The sequence below is a fragment of the Amphimedon queenslandica genome, unplaced genomic scaffold (assembly GCF_000090795.2).
Source record: "Amphimedon queenslandica unplaced genomic scaffold, v1.1 AMPQUscaffold_13482, whole genome shotgun sequence".
Lineage (NCBI taxonomy): Eukaryota > Metazoa > Porifera > Demospongiae > Haplosclerida > Niphatidae > Amphimedon > Amphimedon queenslandica.
In genome coordinates, this window is record NW_003546282.1 from 378,161 (window position 1) to 399,730 (window position 21,570).

Below are 21,570 nucleotides of genomic sequence, written 5' to 3' on the forward strand. Positions count from 1 at the left end.
TCCCACCACCCCCCACACACCCTCGCCCATTTTAGGAAATGCAAACAGAGAAATCTTCAGTTGGACGAAATTTTAATCAAAATAGAAGCAGCAAACATCAAAAGAGAAGACAGAGAATATTAGGAAAGCTTCACTAACAAGAGAAGGTCCCCCAAGTCCCTGAAGGGGCAGAAAAGAACTATCTATCCACCGAGGAGGAGTAAACCACCGTTAGGCTAGTAAACAGAAGAGTGTCTATGAGCCGAATTAGCACTTACCAAGAGAACCACTGCGGAGGGACACAAAATGAAGAAAAGGAGGAGAGGGGAATACAAATAAAGAGGAGAGGAGTCTCATTCGCTGGCTGCGGGTTCATGGGGATGTATCACGCTGGAGTGGGCCAAGCAATCCAAGACCACTGTCCTCAATACTTCAACAACCTTGACAACATGTATGGAGCCAGTGCTGGCTCCATTGTGGCTGTCTTTGGCTCCTGTGGTATCCCAGCTAGAGAAGGATACAAGTTTATTAAGGAGCTTTACGACAAAGCTCACTCAAATTCATGGCTTGGACGACTTTCCTGTCTTCATCCAAGATTCGATTTGATAAAGAATGTTAGAGAGTTTCTAGAGAGAGTTCTACCCTCTGATGCACACAGACGGTGTAGAGGGAGAGTGGGTGTGTCTCTCACAATTGTACCTTCGCTCAAGAACTGGATTGTATCCGATTTCAATACCAGAGCCGAATTGATACAAGTAATAATAAAAATAATTTAATATTTGTCATTATTATTGTGAATCACTCTTGTAGGCTGTTATCTGTAGCTGTTTCATTCCTTTCTATTGTGGAGTAAAGCTGCCAAAATTCAGAGGAAAAGTGAGTCATTATATCATGAAAATAATTACCAATTTATCTTAATATCTCAGTATTGTTGTGATGGAGGCGTTTCTTGCAACATGCCATACAGCTCTGACCCACAAGTCATCACTGTATCTCCTTTTAGTGGAGAGTGTGACATCTGCCCCTCCAGTAACAATGAGTCTTACTATCAGACGTACTTAATGAAACAAACGGTTCACATCAGTGTTGATAACATATACAGAGGGATAAGTGCCCTCATCTTCTTGCCATGGGCTGAGATGGAGGGCCTTTTCCAGCAGGGGTATGATGACACACTCTGTTTTTTAAAGAAGGAAGGTAATAATAAGTGAGAGAGAAAGGTGGAAGTCATGTGAGTTGAGGAGAGGAAGAGAGAGAGAGGAAGAAGGGTAGGTAGTAATAAGTGATAAAATGTCACATGTTTGAGGAGGAATGAGAATAGGCTGAATAGCCATACTTGTGTTATTATTGTCTCTTTATCCCCTAAAGGTGTTAAAACAATAGTCCCTCCCCCTCTTCTCGAGACGGCAGCTGGTGACTCACTATCAATTGATGAAGCCACTAGTGATTATTATTCTCTTCAACCCACACCAAACCATTCAAGACATTCCTCGTCAGTAACTGAACTCTCCAGTCCTCCTCCTACCTCTCCCTCTTCCTTCGTTTGGTCTTTCTCATTATATTCATCAGGACTCTATACTCACTCACCTCAGGTTCTACTGAGTGTGGGTAAAGAGGTGTGGTCAAGGCTTGGTACTCGCTGGAAAAGGTATGTACATGTACATGTACATTATAGTATAAAAACATAGTTAATATTGCAATGCAATTATGGTTTAGTTATTGGCCTAATATGGAAGTGTTAAATGAAATCATTTTAAATTCTATTCATTAGGTTTCTTCACAAATTATCAATGAATTCTACAGCTGGTACTGTGTATCAACATGACAATGGGGGACACTTCTTTTTATCTTCACCGCCACAAATTATAATTTCCTGACATCAAGAGGAATATTAAATGCTGTGTTATATTTAATTGTTGCTTGTTCATGAATTGTTTATTTATTATGAATTATGTCTTGTTATGCAACATTGCTCACTGCAAAGTGAGAGGGTGGGGCTCGTTAATAATGAATTGTCACTTTTCCTACCACTTAGTACTGCGCATGCGCAGTGGAAATGTAAATAAAAAATTATCAAGTTTTCCCCATCACTTTTGATATCAGCAAAAATGTCAACAACAAGAAGAGCAATTTCTTTTGCTGGGGGCGGATTCATGACTATATATCACGTTGGAGTGCTAGAAGCAATAGCAGAGGAAGGTGCAAGGAAGCAGAAATTAACAAAAAAGAAGAAAAAGAGACGTGGAAGTAAAGCCATGATAAAACCAAGCAGTCATGATCATTTTGCTGGAAGCATCCTTTCAAGACTTGGTATGCTTTACGGAGCCAGTGGTGGTGCATTTATTGCAGTGAATATAGCGTGTGGAATGTCACCAAAGATAGCAATGGAATTCATAGTGGACCTGCATGAAAGGGCAGTCTCGTTTGGTTGCTGCTGGGGCAGGTTTGGTACATTTCATCCAAGATTTCAACTCGTCAGAAGAACTAGAGAATTCTTTGAGAAGTACTTACCGCCTGATGCACACAAGAAATGCAGTGGCAGAGTGGGAGTGTCAATGACCGTACTGCCATCAATGGAGAATAAAATCATCACTGAATTTAACACCAGGGCTGAGCTAATACAAGTAATAATAATAATAATAATAACAATAACAATTAAACATGTTATTATTGTTGTCAGGCTTTGATATGCAGTGGATTTGTACCGTTATTCTCTGGTTATAAAATACCAAAATTTAGAGGAAAGGTAGCATTTATATCATTCATTTTTGTTGCTGCATTAAGCAGTTTTCTCTCTCTCTCTCTTTCTAGTATTGCTGTGATGGGGGTCTCTCCTCTAATCTACCATACAGTACTGATCCAAGTGTAATAACAGTATCACCATTCACTGGTGAATGTGATATATGCCCACCAGCTGATAATGAATCCTATTATCAATGTTACTTCTTTGGACAAACTATGAACATAAATACTGGCAATATGTATCGTGGTATTGGATCATTGCTACTGCTACCATGGAAAGAAATGGAAATCATTTATAAACAAGGTTACACTGATGCTGTGAACTTTCTCAGGAAAGAAAGCTATCAAAAATACTATTTATAATTATTATTTTTATAACTATATCAAAAATTCCGAATCATAGTTAAAATTACAAGAAGTTATATGATGTAATAGCCAAAATTTTAGTTGAAGTGGTCATAATTTGAAAAATTCAAGTTGGAATCAGTTCAAACTTCCTACATAGCATAAGGACATCAATATGTATCAGATAATGTAGTAAAAATTTGGGGTGATTTCAGAGCCATTTTTTGAAAAAACCATGGGTTATAGTACAGGGATTTTTTTTACAAATTGGCCCATTTAAAAACTCCAAAATTATTAGTTAGCAAACTTGCAATTTTCACTTTTTTCAGCAAAGGCCACACCTCCAGCACTCCCACATATGCGTTCTTTAAAAGCCCCTCCTCGCTAAGAAACTTTCACATCTCATAGTCTCATACCCAGAGCTCAATGGAAAAAGACAAAGACTCTCCTAGTTGTACAAGCCAAGCACGCAACTCTGCTTCATTCGCCGGTGGAGGTTTCATGGCTATATATCATGTGGGTATGAGACAAGCCGTGCAAGAATGCAGCTCAAAGCTCGGGAGAGAGATATTCTCTGGCACGCTGTATGGAGCTAGTGTAGGCTCTGTTGTAGCAACCTCCATAGCCTGTGGAATATCTCACCTTGAAATGCTTGAATTTATACACGAGCTGTACAACATTGCAGAGTCCATTTGTCAATGGGGTCGATTCTCTCTCCTTCATCCTAAACTGAGACTTGGGAAGAAATGTCGGGATCATTTGGAGAAGCTGTTACCGTCTGATGCCCACAGGAGGTGCACTGGTAGAGTGGGTGTATCAGTGACTATATTCCCATCCATGGAGAACTGGATTATAACTGATTTCAATACGAGAGGAGAGCTCATACAAGTTAGACCAGTTTGATCTGTTTTTAAAAATAATTAATGTAAAATTCCATAGGCACTGCTATGCAGCTGTTTCGTACCTTTTGTATCTGGAATAATGATGCCAAAGCTAAGAGGAAAGGTATGATGTGTATTTTGTGTGATGTTTTCATGTTGGATGTTTACATGTTACGTGTGAATGGTTTGAGGTTTTAGGTATTAATTTGATACCTTTACAGCATTCAAGAAGACGCGTTGTTAAAATTAATGTTGTTCTCACCTCTCTCTCTCTAGTATTGCTGTGATGGGGGTCTCTCCTCTAATCTACCACACAATACTGATCCAAGTGTCATAACAGTATCACCATTCACTGGTGAATGTGATATATGTCCACCAGCTGATAATGAATCCTATTATCAATGTTACTTCTTTGGACAGACTCTCAATATGAATACTGGCAATACGTATCGTGGTATGGGATCATTGCTACTGCTACCATGGAAAGAAATGGAAATTATTTATAAACAAGGTTACACTGATGCTGTGAACTTCCTCAGGAAAGAAGGTAAAATTAAACTTTATAATCTTATTAGATCATGTGACAATGACATTGCATTCATGTGGTGATAATGTTTGAATATGCAGCTGGCATAATATCATTAAGGAAGTCCCTAGTACTTTTAACCTGATGATTATGTCATTTTTATCTTTTTAGGTATCTTGACTCATAATTTGGTTGCATCACATTTACCAGTCAAAGCCACACCCAGCAGTGATGAAGAAACTATGAGTGATTACGGGTCCATGACCACACCCAATCACTCCAGGCAATCCTCAGAAACTTCAGCATAAAAATTATCGTTTATTTTATTTATTTATATTTATACACTTTTGACATCAAGTTATTTAATACCAGCTGCTGGTGGTACACTTACCACATGAACCTTTGCAACTGTGAGCTTCCCTCCCATTGAAAAGGTTTATTAATGAATATCAATAGAGTCAGAGTATTAATGGCGCCATAAAGACACACCTCTAATAAAATGGCTGCCAAGGAACTGGGTCTGACATGAACCTTGAACATGAGGTATGGAATTATGAAGTACCGGAACTCGAATAAAGATTGTGGTACTAACGTTACTATACAAACACCAGAGTATAATAACATCCTGTAAAATATGAGAGAGAAATGTGTGAACAAAGAAATGCAAAACTTACCACCAAAAGGACTGTTGCTCTCCTAATAATAAAATCAATAATAACACAAGAATGACATTAGTTCCTTACTTAATAATGTCATTATTATTATCATGCAAACGCTATACATTGGAGTAAGGAAATACTTTATTTCCTCATCTCTTCTGTAAATATTCTTCCAAATATAAAACGTGTAATGACGATTATCAGCTAGTAAATATGGATGCTCATAACTATAAGAGAACCAAATGAAGGAGGAGAGAGAGAGGAGGGGGTGTACAAACGTGTAATAGTGAGCAGCCATTAGTCCAATTGCTGTCAGTAGTACATAAAGGAATAGGTATCGAAAAAAATGATTGAAAAACGACTTTAAAAATAATTTCCAACGGAAGAGAATATTCCAAAAAGAGAAGAAACAAACAAAACTTTAAAGAATAAAAATAAGTAAATGATTATTATTATCATGCTTACCATGAGAAGTACATTACTTGTGGTACATGTGTACTGACAATATGATGTGATCTGTCTCCTAGTACAACTCCGTTATTAATAATTATAAATATCATAAAACCAATTCCTAATAAGACGTATGACCACACCCAAGAGAGAACAGCTGGTAGTTGGAATAGAAGAGTCTTTAATAGAGTAATGAACTGATAAAATAAAGATGGAAGCTCTGAGAGAGAGAGAGAGAGAGAAGGAACATTCACTTGTATAATTATTAAACATTTCACGTTTAGTTCATTACTTTTATTTCTTGATAATTCCAGTTCCAAGTGTCTCAGTATAGATGCTCCTCCCACAAATGCCGCCCACACAATATTAGTCTGTCGAAACAACAGACTCACTCCTAACGACTGGAATTAACGATATGCAGGTTACCACGGCAACCCATATGTCACACAACTTACAATTGAAGCAAGGAGGTGTCTGTGCTGTCTCGACATTAAGTAGCCAAATAATACAAAGAGGGTGGAGCCAACATCAGTGTAATATAAGAAATTAAAGAAGAATAATGGAGGAAAGAGAGATAGGGTGAGCGATGACATCACCATTAATAAGGTGGGCTTTAATTGGGAATGTATTGACGATAGTAACGAATGAAATACAATGAAACTGATGAGACTAAAAAGGACGTTCTGGGCACTAATTAGAAAGGGTAATTTTAAAATTGGTAGGTGTGGCTTACCGTAATAATGATGTAATGCATAGATCTTTAGCAAACAGTGATGACAATGGCTTTATTGTTAATAATGAAATTAAATATCTATTAATTAATTGATAATTAGTTTCGCTGCTCGTGACGGCATCACTTACAGCCCAGGGGGCGTGGTTATCATTGGGTCCCAGTGACTGAAATTATTCCGGCAATATTGCTGAGCTTGCGGAACGTGAAATATTTCATCCTTTGGAAGAGAAAGAGAGTAATAATTGAAATTCTATTTACCATATAAGGAGAGGGTACAGTTTCATTTATATAATATAAAATTATTGAATTCAAGAGAGCAAGAATAGATACTCCAAGCAGCAACATTATTGCCGCCATGTTTTATGATGTATGCCTACGTCAAAGCACGACAAGGCTCACGTGATCAAATTTGAATTTAGCGCCAAATCAAATTGTGGTGTGATATGATCACGTGATCCCTTGAGGGTCATTGGGTGTGGCTAGGAGGAAGGAGACAGAGTTTCCAGTCTGGTTCCTCTCTTTTTGGAGACATGGCTGACACTCAAGAGCCTCTGAGCAGCTCAATAGAGCCCGTCCCTACCTCCTCTCCTCCTCTCTGGCCCACCATACCTGAGTTTTACGCAGGAAAGAGCATATTCATGACTGGAGCTACTGGTTTCATGGGGAAATGTCTGCTAGAAAAGATACTGCGGGATCTTCCTGAGGTGGAGCAGGTCTACATACTCATCAGACCAAAGAAAGAGAAGAGCATTCAAGAGAGAGTTGAAGATCTGAGCAAACTAAAGGTTAGGAGATCAAGTTCTGTTAATGATATTCATTGACCTGCCTCTGTAAACTAATCAGAGTGTGGCCATCATTTTGTGGCCTTCTCACCTTCTTAACTTGACCTCTGGCTATTGTCAGCATCAAAGAAACCTTATGCAACAATAGAATCCTATAATAACAGCTCATGCTACATGCACATGTAAAATAATGTACATGAAAATGATGTATTTTATTATTATTATTATTATTTATTTATTATTATTAATTATTATTATTATTAATTATTTTTTTTCTAGTTGTATGAGAAGGTGCTTTCAGACAGACCTGACATTTGGAAAAAGGTTGTTCCCCTCTCTGGTGACATTGGTTCCCCTCAGCTTGGACTGAGTGAAGATGACGTTGAAAGAATTAGTGACAATGTCTCCATTGTGTTCCATCTTGCTGCTACTGTCCAGTTCAATGCTCCTCTACAAGAAGCCATACAATATAATGCATCAGGAGTGAGGAAGGTTATTGAACTGTGCAAGAAGATAAAGAAATTAGAAGTAAGAGAGAGAGTGTGTGTGTTTGTTTATTGTAAGCAGTACATCTATGAACATGTAACTTATTTTATTGTATTTGATGTTTGGTTGAGCTACTTTTGCTTTTACTTTAAGAGAAAGAGAGTTCATTTGTTGCATCTAGAATGTATTTTGACTCATTTTTTTTTAATTTTAGAATTATTTTCATAATAATGATCTATCTCTCTTTTCCTCTCTCTTTCTTTCTCTTAGTCCTTTGTACATGTATCTACGGCCTACGCATTCTGTCAGCTAACACAAATTGATGAGAAGGTGTATCAAAATGAAGTTCACTACAAGAAAGTTTTGAATCTCCTGGAGTGAGTCCTGTTTACTATTCTGTATTGAGTGATTTGGCATATACATATACAATATACTCTCTCTCTCCCTCTCTTATTCTTTATTTCCAGCTGGTTCAAGGATGACATGTGGAACATGGTTACTCCATCATTACTTGAAGGTCGTCCCAATACATACACTTACTCAAAGTCCCTCGGAGAACAAATAATAGTGGAAGAAGCTCATGACCTTCCAGTGGCCATATTGAGACCAAGTATCATCGGAGCAGCTGTGAAAGACCCACTACCAGTTAGTGAGGGAGGAGAGGAAAAGAGAGAGAGAGGATAGTGATCATATCTGGTGAATGTAGTCATGTATGATCTATTGTGTGTGTTACTACTAATCACCTGTAGTAAATATTTAATGACAGTGATAATACTATTATTTATTTATTTATTTATTTATAATAATTAGGGTTGGATAGATTGCTTCCATGGTCCAGGTGGTTTATTTGTTGCGGTAAGTGGCCCCACCTACTCATGATTTTAACCCTTTCTCTCCCTCCAAAGACTGGTAAAGGATTATTAAGAGTCCTGAGAGCCGATATCAATGGAAAGGCAGACATTGTGCCAGTGGATTTTGTTAATAACATGCTATTATCTGTGGGATGGGCAACAGCAATGAATAAGTAATTATTACTATTAATTAATTAATTAAGTACTAATTAATTATTAAATTAACTATTATTAATTTTTATTAATTAATTTTTGTTAATTAATTAGGTCCAAAGATATCAAGGTCTATCACTCCAATACAGGCACACAGAATCCTATTACATGGATACAGCTATGTCAGTTATCATTATTTATTAATTATTATTGACCCCTCCCTTTTTCTCCGCTCCCACAGATCCACTGGTTATTAAATCTTATTATGACAATCCGTTTGATTGGATATTCCATCGTCCAAAGATATATTTATGCAGACCAGCTTTCTCATGGCCTCTCTGGCACCTGTTCCTCCACTCTATACCAGCCTACGTAATGGACTTCATATTCACTCTATTAGGAAAGAAAGCAATGTATGTATGACAATGGACTATTCATGTAGTACAGGGTATTTTGCCAAAAATTGCAATGAAGGAATTCTTAATTTTTATAATTTTTTCGCATGTTTTTATGTTGCGTAGAAAGTTTGAGCTGATTCCAATCAAATTTAGATTTTTTGCAATTTTTTAAAGTTGCTCCAAAATCAGACAAAAGTCCCTGTACTATAGTACATGGTCTCAGGCCCAATTTTGCCAAAAATGAAAAGGAGAGAATTCTTGATTTTTATAACTTTATCTGATACATATACATGTACTTGTGTTGTGTAGAAAGTTTGAGCTGATTCCGATCAAGTTTGGATTTTTTACAAATTTTTAAAGTTGCTCCAAAATCGGGCCAAAGTCCCTGTACTATAGTACATGGTCTCAGGCCCAATTTTGCCAAAAATGAAAAGGAGAGACTTCTTCATTTTTATAACTTTATCTGATACATATACATGTACTTATGTTGCATACAAATACTTATGTTGCATACAAAGTTTGAGCCGATTCCGATTAAATTTAGATTTTTTATGAATTTTAAAAGTTACTCCAATTTAAATTGGGCAAAAGTCCCTGTGCTATAGTACATGGTCTTGGGCCAAATTTTGTCAAAAATGAAAAGGAGAGAACCCTCCATTTTTATAACTTTATCTGATGCATATACTTATGTTGTGTAAAAAGTTTCAGCTGATTCTGATCAAGCTTGGATTTTTTACAAATTTTTAAAGTTGCTCCAAAATCGGACAAAAGTCCCTGTACTATAGTACATGGTCTCGGGCTAAATTTTGCCAAAATTGAAAAGGAGAAAATTCTCCATTTTTTATAATTTTTTCTGATACATATACATGTACTTATGTTGCTTACAATTTATATTTCTCTAGTTTGGTACGTATTTATTCAAAATTAAAGAAAGCAGTGGAACAGTTAGATTACTTCACTCAGCACTCCTGGGAGGTAATGAATAAACTGATCACATGACACGTCACATGACCTCACTCCTTCTAGTGGTCGAATGCAAACGGGAATCATCTCAAGACCCTGATGAGCGAAGACGATCAAAGAATGTTCAACTTTGATCCGATGACTATAAAATGGCCATCCTACGTTGCACTGTTTTGCATGGGAACTAAGAAGTATCTTTTAAAAGACGATCCAAATAATCTTTCAAGAGCAAGAAAACAAATTCAAAGGTAACTGTACATGTACATACGATTTAATAAATTGATGACTAATTGATGTTTAAATAAAACCTGCTGTTTGTTCTTTACATGTACATGTATGTTCATGTCTTGTCTCACACTTTTAATATTTAAATTATTTTTCTCTTTTTTCTGTTGCCCCTCCCCTTTTTCCCTCAGATTGCGCAATATCCGTTACATGTTTAACTTTTTAATGTTTCTATTGGCGACCCGGTTGGTCTATATAAGGTCTCGTATTGCTCGGGAGGTGTGGTCTAGTTTCCTAGGGATGTGCCTCTTGCTACTGCGTAAACTGGGCTTCCCTGCACTACAATTGAGCATGTGAGGTGGGCGGGGCTAGAAGATTATTTATATACATTATAGTTATTATTTTTGATCAGGGTAATATTGTATTATTATTATTATTATTATTATTATTATTATTATTATTATTATTATTGAAGACATCAGCTGATTTCATTAATAAAAAGCTGTTTTATTCCTATTATTATTATTAGTATTATTACTAATTATATTTCTTTTATACCTGTATACATGAAATTAATTATTAATAATTATTATTAATTACAAAACGAAGTAGCTAAAAAATTAAATACTAATTAGTTAATTAATTGCAATACTTGGCCACACCCACATATGCTTGCATTATTAATTGCTAATAATTGATGATTTGTTGAAAGGTATTGTCATTAGAAATGTTGTTTCACTCCAACTTCTGGCAATGTACATCCAATACCTTTTATCATAAATCACTAGGAGAATAAAGTAAAAAAATAACATAAAATTACCAGTAAAATCAAGTTAGAAAGCATTAAAATTACCAGCTGCACACCATACTAGTACTTACAAATGTCCCCCTGGTTCATTATCATCTTTTTAGTTTGTTCAATGCAGTACTGCACACAGTATCTGTTTGGATCAATCTTAATATGCACAGTACCTTGTACTACCAATAGCACCACTGAATTCATGTCAACATCATCCTATGATAAACAACAACAAACAAATAATAACAACAACTAATAGTGATAGTATGTCACTTACAAATTCATAAGAGAATGCTTTCTGCCATCTTGTTAATAAGGTGTAGACTGTTACATTGCTTTCCTTGATATTATTATCATTAAGTTGAGGTAAGTATGGACGCAATGATGGGAAATCATGACAGTCATGCCTGGAAAAGTAAAAAGTAATAATAAGGTTTTTTTCTAAAAAGACTGTCTATTTCAATGCAAACATTTGTCATCTTTCAACATATGTCAATGTTTTCACTTCTCTTTTATTTTCATTCTCTCTCTCTTACCACATATAACCCCATGGTTCTTTAGCCTCCATAAACTCCTTCCATTTATTATCATTAACGATATCACCAACAGAGCTAGGACCTTCCTTACCCATAACATTATGTAAGCAAGCACTTGGTGACTGATGATGTTCACTAAAGTACTTCAATAAAGTAGAGCGTCCATAAGTCTCGTTGATAGTTAGGTAGTCATGAATGATAGTAATGTTATCTGAAGATATCTTATCAACAATGGATGGAGGGGAGGAGGAGGAGGGGTAGGTTATGGTGTCCACAGGTGTAGGGTTTCTAATGCAAGGACAGTAGAGTGTCTCGTTAACCAGTGGGTTCTCAATGAGACATATTCTAGACAGGTCTATTCCAAAGGACAGTAGGTGTGGATGAATGGCGAGATATGATAGCCTAGTCCATCTGTATATGGTGTAGACTTTATCATGGAGGTGGGTCTGGAGTGCTTTGCTTACTGGAGGTGTGTATGCTATTAATATGTACAATAGGATCAGTAGTAATATGAAGGTCCACATTACATTAAAACATTTACTGATATACTGACATATTGTTCCTGTAGTTGATGTATTTCTTCTCTTCTTTGGTTGGTGTTCTTTTAGTAAGGTTTTGAATGATTTTTTGGTCATTCCTTTCTTATTTGCTTCTTCCCATGTTGAATGTAGCTCTGTGTATAGCTGCTCCTTTGGCTGCTTCTTGTCTTGCATCTTTCCTAGCTATTTTTTATAGTCTTAACCAGCACATAGATAATAGAGTGATTAAGCTCTAGTAATTTCAACTGCACTGATCACACAGTGACACACCTTTTTATAACCACACCCGTAGCTACCCAATTAATAATTAACCATCTAGATCTAGTTGCCATGGTAACGACAATATGTCCGTCCCTAGAAGGAGGTATGGTACTCCTCGTGGTACTCCCTGGAAGGAGCAGGGACCATCAATAGAGGCTACACCATCAGCCCAGAAACCAAGGATTGCTATAGTTAACTCATTGAGTACCAGTAAACCAGCTGTGTATAGTCAGAGAGTAACAAGTAATAGTGCCAAAAAGAGAACTGACACTCCTCCTTCTCATAAAGATGGATCCTTGTCCTCACAGACCAGCCTCACCGCACTACAGACAAGAGGAGAAACCCCACCGATAATATCACACTCTCCTTCTCCTCCCCCTCTCTCTCCTTCTCTTTATATCCAGCAGCAACTAGAGTCACTTTCGGCTGATCAAACAACAACCAGTACCCATAACAGTATGCATACCCATACTTCTGTTCCTAATACTGATATTTTAGTATCTCATTCATCTAATCTTCATACTCGTGTTTTGTCTCAAACTCCTCGTTCTCGTTCACACCCTCATACCTCATGTCCTCATTCCCATACCAGTGATCTTCATTCTCATTCTGATCCTCAATTAATAACTAATGGAATACAAGATAACACTTGTACTGATGAAACTCATTCTTGTTCCAATGAATCTCATTCCTGTACTGATGAAACTCATTCTCATACTGATGAACCTGGTAAGTCATTTACATGTATATACTGTACAAATAATAAAAATTAATTTATTTTATTTTAGTTATTCCAAAAGTCAATAGTTTACCAGCACAGTTTGATGATAAAGAAGAATCAGACACTGAAGGAGAGAGAAAGGAATCCATTTCTAAACACTCATCAATTCATGTTAGTTAACGTTATTAATTATTATTTGTATTTTTATTTTTAGGAATATTTGGCATTTTCTGATGAGCCTCTTACTCTAAATACCTTATTAAATATTCACAGTCTTTCGCCATCTAATAAACCACACCTACCTACCCCACCCACTTCAAGTAAAAGAAAGAAAAGAGTCCTATTATCTGTAAAACTAAAAACTGATCAACAACCGAAATTCCAAGTAATGAATATTAAATTATAATAATTATAAAGAACCTCCCTCTCTCCAGCCATTGCCCAGTAGTATGCATCATTTCTGTGTCGACCAGTCTCTGCCCCAGCTGCCATTACAGCTGCAAATATTATCAAGAAAGTCTCACTCGTTACCTCTTACATCTTTTAACCTCTCGACTGGAAACAACGAGAGAGAAGGAGAAGGAGAGAGGGAGGGAGGAGGAGACATCGAAGGTGGAGCTACATTAAAAGTGTGTGGTATTGTCCTTGAACCAGAGGCTGATAGATCAAAGTAAACTGATGTCATGTGACGCATCATGTGACTATCATTAACAGGTTAATATGGACACCTGCTCCTCCGAAGCTCTCACTCCACCCACTCACTATTAAACAAAGACTCTTCCCATACCACCCACACCCTTTGGAGGAGGAGGAGGAGGGAGAGGGGGAGGAGCATGAGGAGGAGCAAGAGGAGGAGCCTGAAGAAGAAGAAATGGTTACAATACCAACTACTGAAATTAGTACAGAGTAAGAAATAAAAATGATATTAATCTGAGTATTTTCAATTTTCAAATTTAATTATTTATTTTCTATTTTTAGAGTTGCATCTGAGGTAAGTGTTGATAGTGAATCTGTTGTTTCAAAAGGAGGCGTGTCAGTGGGAGGGGTCAGTGATGATAGAAGAAGCGGCAGTAGTAGGAGGAGACGTATTGAAACGCTATCAAATTTTGATAGTTACGATAAATATCAGTTAATAATGAACGAGGTAATAAAAGAGATATGTAATTAATTAATATTCATTAATATTAGGTTGCCTGGCAACGGGATCAATTAATAAATCATCACACGAGAAAAGCTGAAGAAGCCGAATTAAAGAAAAAACAAAGACTAGAACAACAACAACAACAAGGAGAAGATATAGCCAGTGTCACTGAAAGTACTGTATCATCAGGTAATGTACATTTAAAATAAAATAATTAAAATTAAATTCGTTTAGAGTCGAGTATGTCACCATTTATTATAAGGAGAGCATTGAGAGGGTGAGTTTATTAACTATTATTAATTAACTGCATATTAATAACTACACAGTGCGGGCCAGAGGAGAGGAGGCGTGATAGCTCCATCCAAAGCTCATTCAATCAAGAGAACCAAAAGTGCAATAGTAATGAACATATACTGCACCTCATTTAGTATATTCTCTTACTTCTCTCCCTCCTCTCTCTCTCCTTTCCTCTCTTAGTTCAGAGCCCATTATGCTCGTACGGAATTGTCTAAGCCATCAAGGCCATTGCACAGATCAGCATCTCATCATATGATACAATCTGAATGGAAACAAACCTTTATCAGCAACAAACCAAAGTAAGTATTGACAATAAGAATAATATAGCATAAGGGCACAAAAATATGTATCAGAAAATGTAATAAAAATTTGGGGTGATTTCGAAGCCATTTTTTGAAAAAAACCATGGGCTATAGCCTTGGGTACTTTTCAGAAATTTGACGTTTTCTTAAAATGGCTGTAACTTGAAAAATTGAAGTCGGAATCAGCTCAAACTTTCTACACAGCATAAGGACATCAATATGTATCAGGTATTCATATTTCATTCTCATTATTTAGTACCAAAGTTTCAACCTCTGTGAGCACCAGTCTTCCTAATCTGATTGACATACAACACAAGTACATGATTGTTATTATTATTTATTATTTTTATTTTTATTAATTGATGGGTGTGACCTACAGATATCAATCAAGAGAGTGGGCAGAGTCATTGTGGGACCATTGGTTTTATGAAGTACTGGCAGAGGTACGTGCCGCAATAGCGGAATATGACAAGGGACGAGTTCCCGTACCATGGTGGCTACCGGACCCAATGAAAACCAACAAGAGGGACACTGGGAAGAGAGACATGGACACTGGGAAGACTATGGACACCATTAGACCCCTCACTGGTGTGGGGCCTAGTAATATTATAGGGTCCGTTGTAGGGGGTAATAGTGTGGGACCCAGTAGCATCGGAACCAGTGCCAATAATTCAATTATTAATCTTGATCTCTCATCAATTCCTTCACTACCATCAGTAATAAACGAGGTATACACACAATATAAATTAATATGTAATATACACTGTATGTGTGTATTATAATAGAATACATCTGAGATTGATAATCTAACCAATCAGATTGCAGCGAGCAGGTCACGTGATAGCAAGCGAGACACAGCTGAGTATCTTGTTGAGCGTGGTATCCTCTATCGTAAGGTAATTATATATTCATTGATTTATATTAATTATTAGTTTTAATTAGCTTGGGTTTCTTGAAGAGGCGATGAAGGATTTCACCGAAGCTTTGGAGGTGTGTTCTTTCTTATCCACGCCCCACTGGGAACGACATTTACTCTTTCTTGTACTTGGAAAAGAAAAAGTAAAAAAATTAAATTTAAATTGACTGTCTCTCCTTCTCCTCCTTTAGTCTGCAGTTGATGAATTGACTCAACTATTGAAGAAAGATGCCAATCACGGCCTCGGATTTTTGTCAAAGTAAGTGGGTATGGCAGGGGGTGGAGCTTAAGCTGGTCTATTATATAGAGGTATTCTGCTTGCTAAAAGAGGTGACCTAAGCAGTGCTATTGACAATATAACCAGAGTAAGTGAACTGTTATTAATAATGCTCATATTCTCTCTCTTACAGGCAATATGGAAAGATGATAAGAATCCAAAGTTAATATTCTTAAGAGCAGAACTGAGAGAAAAGGTATGGACAGGTTCAATATTTTTATTTATTTATTTACATTTATATTTTAGAGAGGTGAGACAGAGGCGGCCATGAGTGACTATGCTACAGTTGTTAAGCTGCAACCTACCAATGAAGAAGCATTGATCAGACAAGCAAAGCACAGATTCAATAAACGGTAATTAATTAGTTAATTAATTAATAATGACCACACCCACTAATTAGTTTATGGGGTGCTACCACACAGACCCTGACTGCATTATTGGCTGTCAATCATAATAACATGGAGGCGTGGCTTCTGAGATCACTAGCAAACCTTGAAATGGTACGCTATTGTTAAACAAACCAATAATAATTATTAATGAATATTAATTAGGAGAAAAAGGAGCTGGCTTTGAAAGACTTGTCAGCTGCAATTCACTTCAATCCTCAAGACCCCGCCCTCTTCTTCAAGAGAGGCTGTCTATTGAGACAGTACGTGTACATTCAGTGCATTAATACTGCAGTACTTGCAATAATGTCATTATTATTATTATTATTATTATTATTATTATTATTATTATTATTATTATTATTATTATTATTATTATTATTATTATTATTATTATTATTATTATTATTATTATTATTATTATTATTATTATTATTATTATTATTATTATTATTATTATTATTATTATTATTATTATTATTATTATTATTATTATTATTATTATTATTATTATTATTATTGTCTGGTAGAATTGATCCTGAGAGGTCGCTGATGGACTTCAGTGTCTCAATATTGTTGGATAATTCTAAGAATAACTCACTGGCATATCTACACAGAGGAGTCATCTATACTGTACTGAAGTGGTAAGTAATACTACTGCTGTTGTTATTGTTGTTGTTGTTATTATTATTATTATTGTTATCATTAGTTACGATGAAGCTCTTAGTGATTTTGTAACAGCTGCTCACCTGTCTCCTCATCTTGCCAGTGCTCACACTAATGCTGGACTGGTCCTCTTGAAGCACAAGAATGATCCAACGTAACTTAACCACGGCTAATACATACTGTTAATATTAATTAATTAATTAATTTATTTATTTATTTATTTGTATGATAGAAGTGCACTAAAGTTCTTCACTACTGGGCTACAAGCTGATCCAACTTACATCAGAGCTTTACTGTGTAAGGCAGAAGCACTTGCTGAAATAAACCAGGTATTATATGAATTTAATTTCTTTATTTATTGATTTTTATTTCATTTTATTTATTTATTTATTTATTCATTTATTGCAGCTCCACAGTGCATTGTTGGATTGGTCCAGGGCTATACACTTGTATCCTAACAATCCTTCATACCATCTCAACCAGGTGCAGTATCATCAATAATCAATAATTTATAATAATAATCTATCTATCTGCTGTATAGGGGAAAGTTTATCTCTTATTAAAAGATTATGAAAATGCCATTAATTGCATCAGGTAAACAACAACACCAACAGCATCATCATCATCATCATTATTATTATTATACATGTACATGTACAGGGTAGCCAGTAAGTTGAACAGTGGTGTGGGTGGATCACATGCTCAAAAGGCTCTCGTGTTTTCATTCCTCGGAGACCATGATAAAGTAATGTGACACATAATGTTATTTATAATCATCTCCCTCTCTCTCTCCCTCTCTCTCTCTTAGGCAGTATCAATGTTAAGTACTAATCTCCGTGGGTCTCAGATTGCTTACTTACACACTGTACTGGGTAAGGTCTACCTCAGGGCGGGAAGACTTAAAGAAGCAGCTGAAAGTTTTAAAGAAGCCCAAACACACCTAGTAATGATAGTATTGTTATGTTGTTACTTTTCTCTCTTCCATGCAGTCTTACCAGTTCTACGTCCTGTCCACCACAGAGTTTGACAATAAGAAGAGTGACTTACATTATCTCTGTGGCCAGAGTCTCTTCAAAGATGGACAGTACAAGAAATCATCTGAAGAGTTTGGTAGCGTCATCGCTTTACAACCAAAGAATGCTCTGGTTAGTGTTACTATTAATAGTAACGGATTATTTTGTTCTATTTTTAGGCACATTATTATCGTGGGGTGTCCCTCCTTAAACAAGGGTTGAGCCGTGGGATGTTCTCCATTAGCCACGCCCTCACCCTCCAACCAGACCTCGTGAAGGTAAGTGTTGCTATGACGACTGTAACCGTGACTACCTGTTGCCCAGGGTTACCTGACAAGAGCGGCTTTTTATGGAATGAACGGTCGAATATCAAAAGCAATAATGAACTGCACTGAAGCCATTAACATTGAGCCCAGGAGTATCAGGGCATATTTATACAGGTAACGGTGATGATGTAATGTGATGTAATGTGATGTAATATGATGTCATGTGATGTAATATGATGTCATGTGACCTCATGGTTTATAGAGGTGTGTTGAGGCACCAGATTGGGTACCATGAAGTTGCTATTAAAGACCTCACAGCTGCACTGGAGTTAAGCCACGCCCACTGCACGCTGATACTGTTTAATAGAGCAGTCTGTTATGAAGCAATTAATAAAAAACCAAAAGTAATTAATATTTATTAATATCTAATTAATTAATTAATTAATTAATTGTATAGGCTATTGATGATTATAGTGTTGTGTTATTAATAGAAGATAATCCGTCTCACAAGGTAATTAATATTCATTATTTTAATTAATTAATTATTATTAATTAGGTTTATATCAATCGTGGTCTGCTCTACTTGTCAATGAATGACTACTTCAATGCATTAATGGACTTTTTAAATGCAAGAAAAGTAACTATTAATCTATTTATTTACTTAATTATTAATTTATTTGTTAATTTACAGACACTTGATAAAGATCCTTCATTGTGTCAAGCAATAGCTTACTGTCATCACAAGTGAGAGAGAGAGAGAGGGGGGAAGAATATTACTCCATTTTTTCCTCCTACTAAAGGTTAGGTGATCTTGATTTGGCTATAAAGCATTACTCAGAAGCTATTTCTCTTGATCCTTCTTTTGTTGAAGCTTATGTTGGCAGAGGAAATGTTTATGTAGACTATCTGACAGTAGGAGGAAACAAGAAAGCAAAGTATGAGTTTAATCAAAATTAGATTTTATACGAATTTTTTAATTTGCTCAAAATTGTCACGGATTTTGTGACAATGGTGTAATGGATTTTTAATGCATATACATGTACGGTACTTATGTTGCATAGAAAGTTTAAGCTGATTCCAATCAAAATTGTCATTATATCCTCCCCTGTAGGTGTGACTTTATGAAGGTTCTTCATCAATATCCAAACTGTTTGGCTGCTAGAGTTAACTTAGCTCTTCTCTTACATTGTGAAGGAAAGTTCATGACAGCTTGGACACTACTAACCAACGTACTCTCCCTCGATAAATGTAAGTATAATAATTTACAACTTATAACTCACTAATCCTCCTCTCTTCTCTCACATAGCTTATACTCCAGCATTAGAAGCTCGGTCCATCATTAGTCTACAAATGAGAAACAGTTTTGGTGCATTATTAGACATCTCTCATGCCATCAGCATAGATCCATCTCCACTCTATTACACTGAGAGAGGGACCATTCATTACTATACTGGTGACTCTCTCAATGCTGTCAGAGACTTTGAGAAAGCACTTCAACTTAATCCAACCTTTCCACTGGCTCTGTATAATCTTGGTAACATCTTGCTACAGCAGAGACTCTACAGTCAAGCTTGTACAAAGTTTACCTGTGTGATTGATAAGTATCCCAATGAAGATGAGGCTTATATCAATAGAGGCTTGTGTTATGTGGCTATGGGAAACAATGATCTTGCTTTAGATGATTTCAACCATGCAAGTGAGAGCTTTATAGACTCATAGCTAGAGCAATATGAGCTCATTCTCTCTCTCTCTCTCTCTCTCTTTTTAGTTGCAATCAATCCTTTTGCAGCTCATGCTTTTCTTAATAGAGGTAACATTTATAAAGTCAAAGAGTTGTATGAGCTTGCTGAAAAAGACTATCAAAAAGGTAGCCATTGTTGCCATTTTCCCACCTCTTAATCCCTCTCTCTCTCTTTCTCTCAAAGCTGTTGAGTTGCAGCCAGATGATGCTCTTTCATTGCAATATCATGGAGAAGTGTTGAGCATGTTAGGCAGAAAAGATGAAGCTAGACAGCAATTCATGGAAGCAAATTGTGTTGAAGTTACATGACCTATAAAACAATCAAAGCAACCATTGTTTCACTTATTATTATGATAAACTGTCTAATTTGAGAGATTAAAAAACCTCAGATACACCTACTGATAAATGTGTGGGTTTAGTAGTCTTGCATGATTCATGCAGTGATGGCTGTTTCCACCTCTCTCTTTGTTCTCCTCTCCTTCATATCTTCTGGCCTCTCTGGAGTATCTATGGTCTATTTTGTTCTATTTCTGCTGGATTGGGTTCCTCATAGCTTCTCCTCTGTTAGTCGTGTTGGAGTACTGAGTCCAGTTATAGTTTCATGGTCTCCATTACTCAATAACTTAGTACTGGTCTCTCTCTTCTGCCTCTTTCACAGTCTACTAGCAAGACCCAGTATCAAGGCAGCCATTAATTCAACTCTGGGTACAGTTGATAAACAATTCTCTACGATATTTGCAATCACAGCTTCAGTCCTTCTACTGCTCATCTCTTTATGCTGGCAGCCAATGACTCACATCACATTATGGTCTGTGGAAAGATGGCCTCTACTCCAAGCTATTGTTAAAAGTGTCTGTGTCCTCAGTTGGCTGCTAGGCGGGTTAGCTGTGCTCTCCATTAACAGGTTTCAGCTGTGCGGAGGCGAAATAATGGCAGAGTTCTTGTTTGGGGAACAGAAGTGGTTTCGTGTCCAGGGAGGTCTCGTCACTAGTGGAGTGTATGGTTTAGTGCGTCATCCTGCCATGTTCTTCCTAATCCTGGGTCTGTGGATAACACCAGTCATGAGCATTGGTCACCTACTCATTGCTGTCTTTATGACAGCGTATGTGACACTTGCTGTACATTATTTTGAAGAGCCGCAACTTATCAAAGAGTTTGGAGATAATTATAAGACGTATATGAAGAAAGTCCCTTATCAAGTGATTCCATGCATAAAATAATAAATAATTATTTTAATCTTCATTGACTAAAGACTATCCAATTTAATCATAATAATAATAATAATAATAATAATGGTAGTAATAATAATAAATAAAAACAATAGCGTGACAGAACAATGTGTAGGAGAGGCAGCAGCTGTCATAAATTAAGTACTCAACTGAATCAAATATATAATGGGCCATTGCATACACAATACAATGGTGAGACATCGTGGTGACACCACCTGTCCTGAGGTCATTGGTCTGGCACAATCTCTTTAGCAGATTTGATTCCAAATATCATAAAATGTCTCTGAAACTCTTTGCTGCATCTAAA

At 36.4% G+C, this 21,570-nt stretch overlaps 8 protein-coding genes across 8 annotated transcripts; 6 read left to right on the forward strand and 2 right to left on the reverse strand.

The window, feature by feature from the left end:
- The first annotated feature begins 63 nt into the window (after positions 1-63).
- On the forward strand, positions 64-1,932 carry LOC100642049 (patatin-like phospholipase domain-containing protein 2). Its single transcript, XM_003384847.3, has 5 exons — positions 64-734; positions 790-855; positions 906-1,176; positions 1,348-1,627; positions 1,751-1,932. The coding sequence occupies exons 1-5, from the start codon at positions 237-239 to the stop codon at positions 1,854-1,856; spliced, it is 1,221 nt and encodes a 406-aa protein (XP_003384895.1). The 5' UTR covers positions 64-236; the 3' UTR covers positions 1,857-1,932.
- A 155-nt stretch (positions 1,933-2,087) lies between these two features.
- On the forward strand, positions 2,088-3,084 carry LOC100631393 (patatin-like phospholipase domain-containing protein 5). The gene is made up of 3 exons (XM_003384848.3): positions 2,088-2,603; positions 2,660-2,725; positions 2,791-3,084. Exons 1-3 carry the CDS (start codon positions 2,088-2,090, stop codon positions 3,082-3,084), a joined length of 876 nt encoding a protein of 291 aa, XP_003384896.2.
- A 287-nt stretch (positions 3,085-3,371) lies between these two features.
- Positions 3,372-4,841, forward strand: LOC100631523 (patatin-like phospholipase domain-containing protein 3). The gene is made up of 4 exons (XM_003384849.3): positions 3,372-3,954; positions 4,006-4,071; positions 4,224-4,494; positions 4,645-4,841. Exons 1-4 carry the CDS (start codon positions 3,493-3,495, stop codon positions 4,779-4,781), a joined length of 936 nt encoding a protein of 311 aa, XP_003384897.1. The 5' UTR covers positions 3,372-3,492; the 3' UTR covers positions 4,782-4,841.
- LOC100637452 (dol-P-Glc:Glc(2)Man(9)GlcNAc(2)-PP-Dol alpha-1,2-glucosyltransferase-like) lies at positions 4,785-6,695 on the reverse strand. The gene is made up of 10 exons (XM_003384896.3): positions 6,574-6,695; positions 6,444-6,532; positions 6,316-6,393; positions 6,038-6,272; positions 5,875-5,983; positions 5,598-5,802; positions 5,411-5,551; positions 5,217-5,359; positions 5,148-5,169; positions 4,785-5,098 (listed from the first exon to the last, which is right to left on the reverse strand). Exons 1-10 carry the CDS (start codon positions 6,670-6,672, stop codon positions 4,861-4,863), a joined length of 1,359 nt encoding a protein of 452 aa, XP_003384944.1. The 5' UTR covers positions 6,673-6,695; the 3' UTR covers positions 4,785-4,860.
- Positions 6,696-6,774: 79 nt separating this feature from the next.
- LOC100637578 (fatty acyl-CoA reductase 1-like) lies at positions 6,775-10,749 on the forward strand. The gene is made up of 11 exons (XM_003384897.3): positions 6,775-7,100; positions 7,377-7,625; positions 7,854-7,960; positions 8,051-8,228; positions 8,394-8,438; positions 8,489-8,607; positions 8,702-8,769; positions 8,829-9,000; positions 9,888-9,960; positions 10,012-10,196; positions 10,365-10,749. The coding sequence occupies exons 1-11, from the start codon at positions 6,846-6,848 to the stop codon at positions 10,528-10,530; spliced, it is 1,617 nt and encodes a 538-aa protein (XP_003384945.3). The 5' UTR covers positions 6,775-6,845; the 3' UTR covers positions 10,531-10,749.
- Positions 10,750-10,792: 43 nt separating this feature from the next.
- LOC109580690 (uncharacterized) lies at positions 10,793-12,318 on the reverse strand. Its single transcript, XM_019994139.1, has 4 exons — positions 11,509-12,318; positions 11,250-11,379; positions 11,053-11,188; positions 10,793-10,957 (listed from the first exon to the last, which is right to left on the reverse strand). The coding sequence occupies exons 1-4, from the start codon at positions 12,219-12,221 to the stop codon at positions 10,854-10,856; spliced, it is 1,083 nt and encodes a 360-aa protein (XP_019849698.1). The 5' UTR covers positions 12,222-12,318; the 3' UTR covers positions 10,793-10,853.
- A 50-nt stretch (positions 12,319-12,368) lies between these two features.
- LOC100637704 (uncharacterized) lies at positions 12,369-20,440 on the forward strand. Its single transcript, XM_019994138.1, has 39 exons — positions 12,369-13,037; positions 13,097-13,200; positions 13,244-13,414; positions 13,464-13,699; positions 13,744-13,935; positions 14,008-14,173; positions 14,218-14,359; positions 14,405-14,447; positions 14,497-14,569; positions 14,648-14,766; positions 15,026-15,085; positions 15,149-15,497; positions 15,555-15,665; positions 15,712-15,828; positions 15,877-15,944; positions 15,993-16,050; positions 16,096-16,158; positions 16,209-16,315; positions 16,363-16,462; positions 16,514-16,611; positions 16,879-16,992; positions 17,058-17,168; positions 17,247-17,343; positions 17,423-17,497; positions 17,556-17,608; positions 17,675-17,759; positions 17,823-17,957; positions 18,004-18,159; positions 18,207-18,305; positions 18,352-18,467; positions 18,556-18,697; positions 18,751-18,804; positions 18,850-18,930; positions 18,985-19,037; positions 19,094-19,228; positions 19,405-19,541; positions 19,600-19,989; positions 20,062-20,160; positions 20,219-20,440. Exons 1-39 carry the CDS (start codon positions 12,392-12,394, stop codon positions 20,341-20,343), a joined length of 5,280 nt encoding a protein of 1,759 aa, XP_019849697.1. The 5' UTR covers positions 12,369-12,391; the 3' UTR covers positions 20,344-20,440.
- Positions 20,441-20,477: 37 nt separating this feature from the next.
- Positions 20,478-21,254, forward strand: LOC105311993 (nurim-like). The gene has a single exon (XM_019994087.1). The coding sequence runs from the start codon at positions 20,478-20,480 to the stop codon at positions 21,252-21,254; it is 777 nt and encodes a 258-aa protein (XP_019849646.1).
- Positions 21,255-21,570: the final 316 nt, after the last annotated feature.

Bases quoted from the DNA above. Each gene is read 5' to 3' on its own strand.
- LOC100631523 (XM_003384849.3), top strand. From the start codon at position 3,493: ATGGAAAAAGACAAAGACTCTCCTAGTTGTACAAGCCAAGCACGCAAC. The intron at 4,072-4,223 runs GTATGATGTGTA...CTCTCTCTCTAG, and splicing joins TGCCAAAGCTAAGAGGAAAG to TATTGCTGTGATGGGGGTCT. The intron at 4,495-4,644 runs GTAAAATTAAAC...TTATCTTTTTAG, and splicing joins GAACTTCCTCAGGAAAGAAG to GTATCTTGACTCATAATTTG.
- LOC100637452 (XM_003384896.3), bottom strand. From the start codon at position 6,672: ATGGCGGCAATAATGTTGCTGCTTGGAGTATCTATTCTTGCTCTCTTG. The intron at 6,533-6,573 runs GTAAATAGAATT...TCTCTTCCAAAG, and splicing joins CTGTACCCTCTCCTTATATG to GATGAAATATTTCACGTTCC. The intron at 6,394-6,443 runs GTAAGTGATGCC...ATTAATTAATAG, and splicing joins ATAACCACGCCCCCTGGGCT to ATATTTAATTTCATTATTAA.
- LOC105311993 (XM_019994087.1), top strand. From the start codon at position 20,478: ATGGCTGTTTCCACCTCTCTCTTTGTTCTCCTCTCCTTCATATCTTCT.
- LOC100637704 (XM_019994138.1), top strand. From the start codon at position 12,392: ATGTCCGTCCCTAGAAGGAGGTATGGTACTCCTCGTGGTACTCCCTGG. The intron at 15,666-15,711 runs GTAATTATATAT...AGTTTTAATTAG, and splicing joins GTGGTATCCTCTATCGTAAG to CTTGGGTTTCTTGAAGAGGC. The intron at 17,958-18,003 runs GTAATGATAGTA...TCTTCCATGCAG, and splicing joins AAGAAGCCCAAACACACCTA to TCTTACCAGTTCTACGTCCT.
- LOC100637578 (XM_003384897.3), top strand. From the start codon at position 6,846: ATGGCTGACACTCAAGAGCCTCTGAGCAGCTCAATAGAGCCCGTCCCT. The intron at 8,229-8,393 runs GTTAGTGAGGGA...TATAATAATTAG, and splicing joins CTGTGAAAGACCCACTACCA to GGTTGGATAGATTGCTTCCA. The intron at 9,961-10,011 runs GTAATGAATAAA...CACTCCTTCTAG, and splicing joins TCACTCAGCACTCCTGGGAG to TGGTCGAATGCAAACGGGAA.
- LOC100642049 (XM_003384847.3), top strand. From the start codon at position 237: ATGAGCCGAATTAGCACTTACCAAGAGAACCACTGCGGAGGGACACAA. The intron at 735-789 runs GTAATAATAAAA...TCACTCTTGTAG, and splicing joins CCAGAGCCGAATTGATACAA to GCTGTTATCTGTAGCTGTTT. The intron at 1,628-1,750 runs GTATGTACATGT...TCTATTCATTAG, and splicing joins CTTGGTACTCGCTGGAAAAG to GTTTCTTCACAAATTATCAA.
- LOC109580690 (XM_019994139.1), bottom strand. From the start codon at position 12,221: ATGCAAGACAAGAAGCAGCCAAAGGAGCAGCTATACACAGAGCTACAT. The intron at 11,380-11,508 runs GTAAGAGAGAGA...TTACTTTTCCAG, and splicing joins GAACCATGGGGTTATATGTG to GCATGACTGTCATGATTTCC. The intron at 11,189-11,249 runs GTAAGTGACATA...TGTTTATCATAG, and splicing joins AAGCATTCTCTTATGAATTT to GATGATGTTGACATGAATTC.
- LOC100631393 (XM_003384848.3), top strand. From the start codon at position 2,088: ATGTCAACAACAAGAAGAGCAATTTCTTTTGCTGGGGGCGGATTCATG. The intron at 2,604-2,659 runs GTAATAATAATA...TATTGTTGTCAG, and splicing joins CCAGGGCTGAGCTAATACAA to GCTTTGATATGCAGTGGATT. The intron at 2,726-2,790 runs GTAGCATTTATA...CTCTCTTTCTAG, and splicing joins TACCAAAATTTAGAGGAAAG to TATTGCTGTGATGGGGGTCT.